The sequence below is a fragment of the Carassius carassius genome, chromosome 30 (genome assembly GCF_963082965.1).
Source record: "Carassius carassius chromosome 30, fCarCar2.1, whole genome shotgun sequence".
NCBI classification, from domain to species: Eukaryota; Metazoa; Chordata; class Actinopteri; order Cypriniformes; family Cyprinidae; genus Carassius; species Carassius carassius.
The window spans coordinates 10,959,980-10,971,575 of NC_081784.1; the positions used below are offsets into that span (position 1 = coordinate 10,959,980).

At 35.2% G+C, this 11,596-nt stretch overlaps 2 protein-coding genes across 2 annotated transcripts; both read left to right on the forward strand.

Annotated features, from left to right (window-relative positions):
• The first annotated feature begins 34 nt into the window (after nt 1-34).
• On the forward strand, nt 35-4,313 carry LOC132110607 (palmitoyltransferase ZDHHC16A-like). The gene is made up of 10 exons (XM_059517336.1): nt 35-274; nt 370-564; nt 670-758; nt 869-897; nt 1,382-1,515; nt 1,804-1,908; nt 2,659-2,732; nt 2,824-2,947; nt 3,121-3,191; nt 3,281-4,313. The coding sequence occupies exons 1-10, from the start codon at nt 41-43 to the stop codon at nt 3,381-3,383; spliced, it is 1,158 nt and encodes a 385-aa protein (XP_059373319.1). The 5' UTR covers nt 35-40; the 3' UTR covers nt 3,384-4,313.
• A 1,373-nt stretch (nt 4,314-5,686) lies between these two features.
• On the forward strand, nt 5,687-10,345 carry LOC132110608 (ubiquitin domain-containing protein 1-like). Its single transcript, XM_059517337.1, has 3 exons — nt 5,687-5,817; nt 7,151-7,378; nt 10,044-10,345. The coding sequence occupies exons 1-3, from the start codon at nt 5,763-5,765 to the stop codon at nt 10,343-10,345; spliced, it is 585 nt and encodes a 194-aa protein (XP_059373320.1). The 5' UTR covers nt 5,687-5,762.
• Nucleotides 10,346-11,596: the final 1,251 nt, after the last annotated feature.

The following is an 11,596-nucleotide window of genomic DNA, read 5'->3' on the forward strand; positions in this document are numbered from 1 at the left end:
GGTTGATAAAAGATAGATCTTGTCTTTACAGGGACTTAACATGCGTCCCTGCTCTACTGTCATGCACCTGCTGCTCCGATGCATGCGAAGGTGTTGCAGGCACAGGCACAGTCGCAGTCGCATGGCCAGAAGACTAAGGCAGCCTGTGAACTACATCAGACTGATCTTCAAATCCCTTTATTTTAACTCCCTTACCAACTCTGAAGTGTTGCTGGACTGCATCCTTGAACCAGTGTTTTGGATGGTGGAGGTTGTCACACGCTGGTTTGGAATGGTAAATCTATTCATTTCTCATGATTACACTCATATTATTTTGTTACATTGTCTGTTTCTCTTACACCCTGTGTTCCCTCACCCCCTTCTCTTCAGGTTTTTGTATTTTTAGTAGTAGCTCTTACCAGTTCTGTGGTTTTCATCGGTTATTTCTGCCTTCTACCGTTGGTCCTCCAAACATACTCTCCTGGCTGGATGGTTTGGCACATTTGTTACGGACATTGGAACTTGATCATGATAGTCTTCCATTACTACAAGGCCACAAAAACTCCCCCTGGATACCCTCCTAAGGTTCGGCACCCTTAAAGATGCCACAATCCAGTAGAGCAGATATGTGTGTTCACTGTTATTCATGACCTAACAACTCATCTTTCCCTTTTTCTTGTTGATTTTCAGACGAAAAATGATGTCCCGTTTGTGTCGTTCTGTAAAAAGTGTGTCATTCCTAAACCAGCGCGAAGTCATCACTGTGGCATCTGTAAAACGTAAGAAAGACTGTTCATCTGTCAAAACCGGTTTATAAATTATAACTGGTGACTCAGTGTCATTTATACAATTTATGAATGTATAAACATCCCTATATCTTTCTCTACAGCTGTATTCTAAAAATGGATCATCATTGCCGTATCCTTTTTAAATCACAATAATCCAGATATTTTGTAAAAAAGTGCATCCATTTGGTCTTATCTTACTCTAAGATTCTTATTTACTTGTTTTTACACAGTTAAACATTCAGTTTAAAGGAATAGTTCACCAAAAATTAACAATTCTGTCATTTATCTGCACTCATGTTGTTGCAAACTTGTATATGCACAAACTGTATTGCATTCATTCACTAGAATTCACCTCGCACTGTTCTCACGGCTCTCTGCCCCGCCCCACTCGTCACATATAGCTTTAAAGACAACCTACTGTGAGGTTGTTAATTTAAGGCATATGATTTTGTTTAAAACCATCAGCTTACATTATTTCAAGTGACTCAGTGAGTAGCAATTAGATTTACATTTAAATTGAATTTATATATAATTTAAATTCCATTTTGTGAGCCCAGATCCATTTAATATATTTCCTGTTCTGTGTAGTTAAGTCCTTGATAATTTATATTCAGCTTGGCTTAACAACTGTGTTGGTCATTACAATCATCGTTACTTCTTCTCCTTTTGTCTCTGTTTGACTTTGGGCTGCATGTATTGTAGCATCAGCGGTCACCGTCTGTTTATCGATGCATACAATGCCATAGATGTAAGGCTTTGTTTTTTTTAATGAACTTTTTGTTTTGTCTTTTCCATTTAGTAAAAGTTATTCTTGGTATCATAACATTTTGAATCTTTCACTTGCTTGGAAAACGCCTCAGTGGGATACATTTTTTCTCTACTTATTCTGATGAACAAGGTGTTTTGTGTTCCTGTTAATATAGCATTTAATGCCTCTCTTTCTGAATGGTTGTGTCTCTCATTTTGTCTTTCTGTTCTCAATGTCTGGGGTAGTGAGCATGTCTTAACCTCCAGTTGTCTCTCTGCCATTCCATAGCAATTCAGACACTTGGAAGCGGAGAAACAGGGTGTCCCGGTGACAGGGATTGGGTTGCTCATCGGCATTGTCCCATCAGAAGGCATAGCTGGGAAGGTAGTGCAGGTGCCTCGAGTCATTTTTCCTGCTGTTTATTTGGCTTTAGAGCTGGGATTGGTTGTGCTTGTATCACGGTTCATTATTTAACACTCTTATACAGCATGCCATGAAACACCAACAAATTATCTTTGACCGTCCTTATCCCAATTCTAACAGCGTGTATTTAAATAAATATTACTGGTTCACTGGTGAATTTAAGATTTTTTTTAATCTATGCTTGGTTTGATCTGGCACACTATAATTTCCATTTGGAGCAATGTATCAGAAAAATGTGCATGTGTAGTTTTCAGTTTGATGATGAGAAGAAACCAAGTGAGCATATCTGAATGATTTCTGAAGGATCATGTGACACTGGAGACTGGAGTAATGGCTGCTGAAAATTCAGCTTTGCCATCACAGAAATACATTTCAGTATGAAATATATTAAAATAGAAAAGAGTTGTTGTAAATGGTAATAAAATGTCACAATATTACTGGTTTTACTGTATTTTAATTGAATAATTGCAGCCTTGGTGAGCGTAATAAACATAAAAAAATAAATAAAAAATCTCACCAACCCCAAATATTTGAACATGTGTATATGCATAAATGCACTCATATAATATTTTTAATATATTTGTATTTACAAAATTTTATCTGTAAATAATACCCGTAAGTATATATTTTTAATGAGTAAAGTAATATTTATTATTATGCTTTATATTTCAAATAATATAAAATATTTTTGCCTTTGTGATGCTTCAACGGACACCGGAGGTTTCGCAACCTCCATACACCTACAAAGACAGAATGTTTCACAAGAGTGTTATGTACATGTGGGTCCTCACAAGGTACGTCTGTTCTTTCACCATGGCCCCAATACTGGTTTTACTATTTCTATAGACTCGCATCTTTTATTATGTTTGCTGGTTTTTCCATCAGCACAGTGGCAGTCACCCTAGGAGCTCTCACACTGTGGCATGCTGTACTTATCACCTGTGGAGAAACCAGCATTGAACGCCATATAAACAACAAAGAGGCCAAACGTTTGGCGAAACGTGGAAAGGTAAGGGTGTATTCAGGCCATTCAGAATAAAAAATGTGACTTTTCTAACTGTTTATACAGGGCAGGGAGATTGGGATTGATTTTCTTTCTATTATGTGATCTCTGATAGATATGTCAATTTTTGTTTTATTATTTTTGATCTATGATTTACCTTTTTCCCCTTTTATTTAAAGGTCTATCGGAATCCTTTCAGTTATGGTAAACTAAACAATTGGAAGGTCTTCTTTGGTGTAGAAAAGAGAAGGTAAAATTACACATTTTACATGGTCTTTGTTATTTTCTGCAGTCTGTAAACTGTGATTTTAATGTAAATTATTATAATTGTCTACACAGTCATTGGCTGACACGAGTTCTCCTACCCTCTGGACACAGCCCATATGGTGACGGGCTGACATGGGACATTTACCCTCTTAAGAAAGACATGATGCAAGTCTGAGATATTAAAGACTTGACTGTCTTAGTTGGTGATGAGCAACATTCTCATCAGGGTGAGTTTCACCCACTGTGCCAAGACTGAATTCAGAACCGGAGACCTGGGAACATGGGAGTCTGCAGAGCCAGGATTTAGACCGCGATCTCACTGGATGACAAAGGGCTGTTCTCCAAAAAAAACCACCATGCATATTTTGGATATTTCTATCAGTATTCTGTGATGAAATCCATGACCGTTGTCTGTGTGATCTATGAAAGATAATGTGTTTAAAGGGATAGTTCACCCAAAAATAAAAATACTGTCATTTACTTACCCTAAATGAACCTGTTTGAGTTTCTTACTTCTGCTGTGCACAAAAGAAGATATTTTGAAGAGTGTTGGTAACCAAACAGTTGATGGTAGCTAACATGGGCAAAAATACTAATATATAATCTTTTGTGTTCAACAGAAGAAAGAATCTCATACAGGTTTGGAACAAGTGGAGGGTAAATAAATGGCAGATTTTTTTTTTTTATCTATCAGGGCTTGTAGCCAGGTTGAGATTAAGTTTGACTATGTAAATATAATTTTTTAACTCATTATTTGTGTCACTTACAGTATCATTATTTAAATGCACTGAAATCCAATACTTCAAAGTCAACCACATCTGAATAAACTTGGCTAGAATTTTATTACTGATTAATGTTTTTTAGGGCATTTCTTGTTTCATCATCATACAGTTTATTTCTTTTGTTTGTATTTTTTTTACATTTATAAATACATCACTGTGCATTAAATAAATTCCTGCCTTTAGATGGCAGTGTACCATCATTTCACCATTTAATTTTTTTTTTGTTAATAGTGGATAAATAGTCCACTATCCCAGAGTGTCACTCCGCCATTTTCAGGACAATTTGATTTTGCATTACAAAATAAATGCCCTCAAAAATCTCATTTATGACCACTTTTGTATTTGAATTTTAATAGCTATCAAAAGAAAATTCCCTGTTTCCACAGACCAGTTTCAATTCAGATTGACAGTCCACCACCCCGGTTTTTCAATGTAGAGGCTGGAATGACCGCAGATTCGGCAGAATACAACGGGTTTGTGTGTCCCCTCGGACAACAATGCATTTGATAACCTCAATTAAAAGTGAAGTAGACACACTTTCTTCTGCAAAAACAAAATATAATTTGTTAACATCATTGACTGGAACTTTTTACATTTTGGATCATGTAGTAATGCATTTATTCAGGCATCCATGCATCAGAGGCTTAGTGGTTTTGAGTGATGGGAAGTTGTTTTGAAATGATACATAAAAGGTCTCACTTGACCTCCAGGAATGCATCCAGATACATCACCAAACGAGGAGGTAAGACTTGATGTGACAAGGAATCCTGTTTGCAAATGGTGTTCCTTGAATGAGAAAACGTATTTGTCTGCCTGTGGCAAATTTATTTTTTAATTTTTTTAGATAGGCTACATTCTGATATTTTAGAGATCGTATCACTGTAAAAAGGCAAGATCTGGGTTACTTTTCTATTTTAGTATGAGGTTTTCTATTATTTAAAATGCCATGGACCCCCAAATATGAATTATTGTGCAAGAGACCTAAATCCCCTAAAACTAGATCCTAAAACTTAAAAAGAAATCCATATTTTCTTGTATTATATATTAATATTAATGTGCCTAAATTATTATTTGAAAAAGATAGTTTCTATTTAATAAAAAATGTTAGTACTGTTCTGTTAAATTATTTATTTACTAATTTATTTATCTAAACATTTCCATGCATTCCCTTGTGATTCCTTGAGGATGCCTGCCTGGAACCAGTTTTGAAAACCCCTGCCTTATATCACCAAAATCATATTAAAAACCTCTAGGCACTATTTCAAAGTGGGCAGGTAGGGGAATTTTTTTTTCTTTTTTACAAGGACAGAACCATATGGAATTGCTACACTATGGAAACATAATGGAATCGCTAGGTTGCACCTGCTCTGGACAATCCTGGGCTTTACAGTTTATTATTGACTCTCTGTCCTGGTCTAAAATAGAGCCAGCTGGATTAAGTTTGTTGTGAAAAGTACTCATACATCCAAACCCAGGCGAGGGATTGTAAAGGCAAGGATTATTTCTTGCTCCTAGAAGCACTCTTGATGATCTACTTTGATTTATATTTGTTCCGTTGTTATTTTTTGATTTAGAAAACAGATGATGGGTGTGTACATTTTGCAAGAAACTGGACTAAGCTACTAGCTGAGTGTCAGAGTATTTCTGTGAATGGACATCTTGTAGCACCATGCATGTGGAGTTGATCTGTCCCTCAAACCCCTGCAAAAAGTCGTAAGAGTGACTATACAGTAACTTTTCACTGATTAAAGGAATAAGTCACTGATAAGACCATGGGAGTTGCAAACTCGAGAGACTATCAACCAACGATAACAGTTGTGCTGAAAAGTAAGTAGCTTACAACACAGTTTTAGCAGTGTGCAAGATATGATTGTTTAGAGATACTACTAGAACTGCTGAGGTTGTTGATATACAGTAACCTACTTATTTTTTAATACAAGTCTAGACCCTAAATCTAAAAAAAAGTTTGGCAGTTTTTTTTTTGCTCACTCAGCTGATACTATTTTGTTTGAAACCATTTCATACCTGTTCTGTCACACCACAGTTCCCTGTCCTGATTCATCCTGCCATTGGAAGCCACATTAAATGAGCATTTTAATCTCCTGCGTTTAGTAATTGAAAAGAATTTGTAAGTCCGTAAGATGGACTGGCTGTGTTGACTTACAGAGTTAGTTTGATGTGTAGTTGATGAGTGTGGCATTCCAGTATTACTTTAAATGTGTGTGAAACATGCTGGTTTATTACAGTACATCATGGACTTGGACTGTATAAGCCAGCATATATTTTTATGGTCTTTGTTTATCTAAAGAATGCACAGTGAAAAGTGTAGTAATTAAGGATAAATGGTTTGATATGTTTACTTTTTCACATTTAAAGTGCTGAATGATGGTGTGTGTTTGTTTTGTGGCGTTCTGCTGTTGTAAACTCTTATCTGACTAGTAGTGATGCATGATGGGAAAGAGGCCACTAAATCCCGATTAAGGCTTTAATCTCAGACACTATAAATAATTTGTTTTTGTTTTGCTTTTTTCCCCAGTCTGTCACAGTGACCTCTGCTTTGACTGGAAACAGGTTTATTACAATTGAAATTAAGTATATGTTTCTTTTGAAATTTGTGCTGTGATTCTGTGACGTTTTGTTTGTATACAAATGATTCAGCCACTGTTGGTCTGAACCAATAGCCTTCAAAGGGATTTCTCTTTGGCCTACATGAGCTCTTCGTCTTTATAGTTGAGATTGAGCTGAGCTGGCTTGACTGTTGGGACTAAGGTTGTGGTTTAGATGCTGATTTTTACTGGATTATTACATTTGATCCATATAGCTTCATAGTTCATTTAAAGGACTATAAATTGGCATTTATTGTGCAACTTTAAAAAGTGATGTGTTTAGATGAAATCTTTGCTACATATCTAAGAGAAGCTTCTAGCTTGGAAAATCTGATTCTTGGAAAGGTCCACTGAATCTCATTCAGGCAAAAGCTGTGATGTCACTTTAAATATTTGTTGTCCTAGTTCTTTAACAAGAGATCAGGACCCTTTTTGTGAAACAGGATTTTTACAAATGTCACCCGGCTACATCAGTCTGACCACTTTATGCATCTCTAAATGACCAGGACATTGTTCAGGTTACATTTCTACCTTTATGTATTTTTCTTCGGTAGGGCGCAATGAGCCCCTGAAGAAAGATAAGCCCAAGTGGAAAAGTGAATATCCTATGACAGAGGGCCAGCTGCGCAGTAAAAGAGATGAATTCTGGGACACGGCTCCAGCTTTCGACGGCTGTAAAGAGATCTGGGATGTGCTAAAAGCTGCAGCTGTAGCGATTGAATGTAATGACCATGAGCTGGCACAGGCTATTGTAGATGGAGCCAGCATCACACTGCCTCGTGGTAAACATTTAAACAGCATTTTAATACACGGATCTAGTGAAAATATGGAAGGATATTGGTAGCGATATTCAATTTGGAATGTAATATGCAAAATGACAATGCAATATGTAAAATGGCAATGCATTTCTGTATTTACATTTACATTTTCCAATACATTTGTGCAACGTTTGGTGCAAAATGAAAATTAAATTACATAATTTTCATTTGCTATTTCATACACCAGTTTTAATATGTAAAATGAATACTTATTTTAACGCTTTATAAGTTGCAAAATTAAAGTGAAAATGTATTACAGAAATGATTAGATATGTATAACATGGTCAAGCAAAAACTGTGGCAAAATTATCATTTAAATGCTATTTTTCTTAAATGCATTAACACTCACAGTCAAGACACTTCGATTGCATTTTCATTCAATGTCCCGCAATGAATGTAGCAAAATTCAATGTGCACATTGAAAATGCATTCCGAGACAAGGCGGGGCTTGCAGAAGGTCTGAGACTCAAATCTCAAGAAGAGGATTCAAGTGAGAGAACATGGACAAGACCGTTGGTCCGTGTACGTTTTGATCATTTCGGTTTATGGCTTCAATATTTCATTTGCACTTGTGGGCGGCGCTGAAGCGCTCCTTTCATCTGATTGGTCTAATCGCTCCACCTTCAGCTCTGTCTTTTCATTCTTTCAGGCAGAATAAGAGTCAGTGCGAGTGAAGCACTGTAATGTCTGAAACCGCTCACTGTTAATTAGCATAATATTTGAATCCGATTATGCTGGCCACATGATTCGTGCTGCTGCGACTTGCAAGAGACCCTGTTAAATTATTTCCAGGTTATAGTATTGTATAAATATTGTCCCACTGATAAAAACAGTGCAAATAGTTCTGTCTCCTTGGATAACAGTGAAGTAGAAATAAATATAGTTAAATTTATGAAATAAAATTAAATAGGATTTTTTGGGAAGGTTATACAGCAAGGCCAGTTATACAGCAACACGAGTCAGACGAGTCTGAAGATCTGAGCTGAAAATTGTGAAACATTAAAGTTCTAGTCTGTGTCAAATACTCTCATATATAATAATAATAATGTTACCCGTATTTTTCGGTATAAGTTGCATCAGTCCAAAAATACGTCATGACGAGGAAAAAAACATATAAGTCGCATTTATTCAGAACCAAGAGAAAACATTACCGTCTACATTCGCGAGAGGGCGCTCTGGGGTAGGCTACAGGAGCACTGAGCAGCATAGAGCTAATTATACCATTTTTATTTCAGAAATGTAACAATATTAATTTTTACAATTATTTATTAATGTCACACACACATACCTAGTGCCTTATGACTTAAAAGATGAGAGTGGTAAATGTTACAGACATGGAACTGTTCAGTCTATTATTGATTTTTATTTCCACTTCACTGTTATCCAAAGAGACAGAACTATTTGCACTGTATTTATCAGTGGGACAATATTCATACAATACTACAACCTAGAAAGCACGAATTATGTGCCCAGCTACATCTGATTCAAATATGCTAATTAACAGTGAGCGGTGGTTTCAGACATTACAGTGTCACACTCGCACTGACTCTTATTCTGCCTGAAAGAATGAAAAGACCGAGTTGAAGGTGGAGCGATTCGACCAATCAGATGAAAGCAGCGTTTCAGCTCCGCCCACCAGAGCAAATGAAATATTAAAGCCATAAACTGAAATGATCAAAACGTACACGGACCAACTGTCTTGTCCATGTTCTCACACTTGAATCCTCTTCTTGAGATTTGAGTCTCAGACCTTCTGCAAGCCCCGCCTTGTTCACGCAGTGATTGACATGGCGGGAGGGGGCGGACACATGATCGGCTCGGAATGCATTTTCAATGTGCACATTGAATTTTGCTACATTCATTGCGGGACACTGAATAAAAATGCAATCGTAAGTGTCTTGACTGTGAGTGTTAATGCATTTAAGAAAAATAGCATTTAAATGATAATTCTGCAACAGTTTTTGCTTGAACATGTTATACATATCTAATCATTTCTGTAATACATTTTCATTTTAATTTTGCAACTTATAAAGCGTTAAAATAAGTATTCATTTTACATATTAAAACTGGTGTATGAAATGGCAAATGAAAATTATGTAATTTAATTTTAATTTTGCACCAAACGTTGCACAAATGTATTGGAAAATGTAAATGTAAGTACAGAAATGCATTGTCATTTTACATATTGCATTGTCATTTTGCATATTACATCCCAAATTGAATTATGCTACCCATACGCTTCCATAGGTGAAAATGCTTATGTCATTACAAAATTATATCATTATAATTTGATTTGCTTTAAAGGAATTAATACATTTAATTCAGCAAAAATGTATTAAAAATACATTAAATGTAAAAAATATATTTAGCCTATATAAATGCTGTACTTTTGACTTTTCTGTTTATCACAGACTCCTGCTTTTTTCCCAGTTTCCACAAAAACATTAACCATTTTTAACATTGATAATAATAAGAAAAGTGATTTGAGCATCAGATTAGTTTGTTTAAATTTTTTCTGAAGGCTCATCTGACACTTAAGACTGGAGTTATGGCTGATTAAAATTGAGCTTTGCCATCACAGATATAAATTACATTTTAAAATAATTGAAGCTTTGATTTGCTCTTTCAGGGTCCCTTATGGAGTGCTATGATGAACTGGGGAACCGCTATCAGCTCCCTGCATACTGCTTGGCTCCTCCAGTCAACCTGGTGTCAGAGTGCAATGATCATAATGTGTCTGAACATTCTGAGCTACAGGAGAAGAAGGAGAAGGAGTTCCAACAGCTTCAAATTCAGGAAGACATTGATGCCACCAAGCAGCGCTGGTTTTTCTCTGGAAAGCTCACGGATAAAACACGTTTACAAGACACCAAGCTCCAGAAGGACTTTGTTATACAGGTCATTATTAATCAGCCCATTGTTCCCAACTAAACACACAAAACTGTGAAGCGGGTCTCAATGAACTCACACCAAACGAATGCTTTATATTCCATTATAAAAAAGCCACTGATTAGGTCTGAGTTTCAACACCTGTCCTTTCCAAATATGAAGCTCAAACATTTCTTACAGAAACATCTATTTTCTCACAACAACAAGAAAATGAAAAGGCCTAATATACAGTACATGCAAATGTAAGCATGTGTAATGTGTAAAAAAATATTTTCTTTTTAAATATGATGTGCTGAAATTGAATATAAAAAGCTATTTCAAAACACATCAGTCAATGTATCAGTGTATGATTTATTTTTAACACCATGTTTTGATCAACAACCTATAAATATATATTTCTGAAAAAGAACTCTGTTTTTTTCCCTAATGTCCACTCATCATTATGTCCTAGTAGGTGGAACCATTTTTGTCATCTTTAAATCTTGAGATATTTTAATAGTATACAAGTTAAAGCAGGTTGGCAATATAGTTTATTTTAAATGGTGCTAGGCTATGTTGGAATTAAGGGAAATTAAGAAGTAGAAGACAAAATGGTTAATCTTTAAATTAGGACAACCCAAATATTAAAATCACACTGCATTTGGGATACATTTTTTTACAAGATACAAAGGAACAACAAACAAAGTAAAATCAATAATATCAGTAGAGAGATAGAATAACTTATTACATTTGACAATGGGGCAATTAAAAGTTTTTGTACTTTACATGTTATGAGGAAACATTGTTTATGTGGTGAATTTATGGAGGTTGAGACAGTAGAGCGCGGTTTAATGGTATCTCCTAAATAAAAAAAAAAAAATAATTAAATAATAAAATAAAAAAAAATAATAAAATAAAATAATAAAAAGTAACTTTAGCACTCACTATTGTAATTCAATTCTTTATAAAAAAAAAAAAAAGTTATAACTACCTTTCAAATCTTTTTGCATTCTATCTATTTTTTTCACTTATTATACAATTATAAAAAAAGACCTCTAACACTATCTTGCTCTATTCTTTTTCTATTCTGTCTGTTTTCTTTTTTATTATTATATTATTTAAAAGCCATTGCTATGTGTACTGCGTATAAGCTAACTGAGACTTGTTATAGCACTTATTGCTCTTTTGTGGTTTTTGATTGCTTCCATTGTCCTCATTTGTAAGTCGCTTTGGATAAAAGCGTCTGCTAAATGACCTAAATGTAATGTAAATGTAAAACTGTTATGAGATCAATTAGTAACAGTGTGATTTTAA

Bases quoted from the DNA above. Each gene is read 5' to 3' on its own strand.
- LOC132110607 (XM_059517336.1), top strand. From the start codon at position 41: ATGCGTCCCTGCTCTACTGTCATGCACCTGCTGCTCCGATGCATGCGA. The intron at 565-669 runs GTTCGGCACCCT...GTTGATTTTCAG, and splicing joins CCCCTGGATACCCTCCTAAG to ACGAAAAATGATGTCCCGTT. The intron at 1,516-1,803 runs GTAAGGCTTTGT...GCCATTCCATAG, and splicing joins ATGCATACAATGCCATAGAT to CAATTCAGACACTTGGAAGC.
- LOC132110608 (XM_059517337.1), top strand. From the start codon at position 5,763: ATGGGAGTTGCAAACTCGAGAGACTATCAACCAACGATAACAGTTGTG. The intron at 5,818-7,150 runs GTAAGTAGCTTA...TTTCTTCGGTAG, and splicing joins GATAACAGTTGTGCTGAAAA to GGCGCAATGAGCCCCTGAAG. The intron at 7,379-10,043 runs GTAAACATTTAA...TTGCTCTTTCAG, and splicing joins CAGCATCACACTGCCTCGTG to GGTCCCTTATGGAGTGCTAT.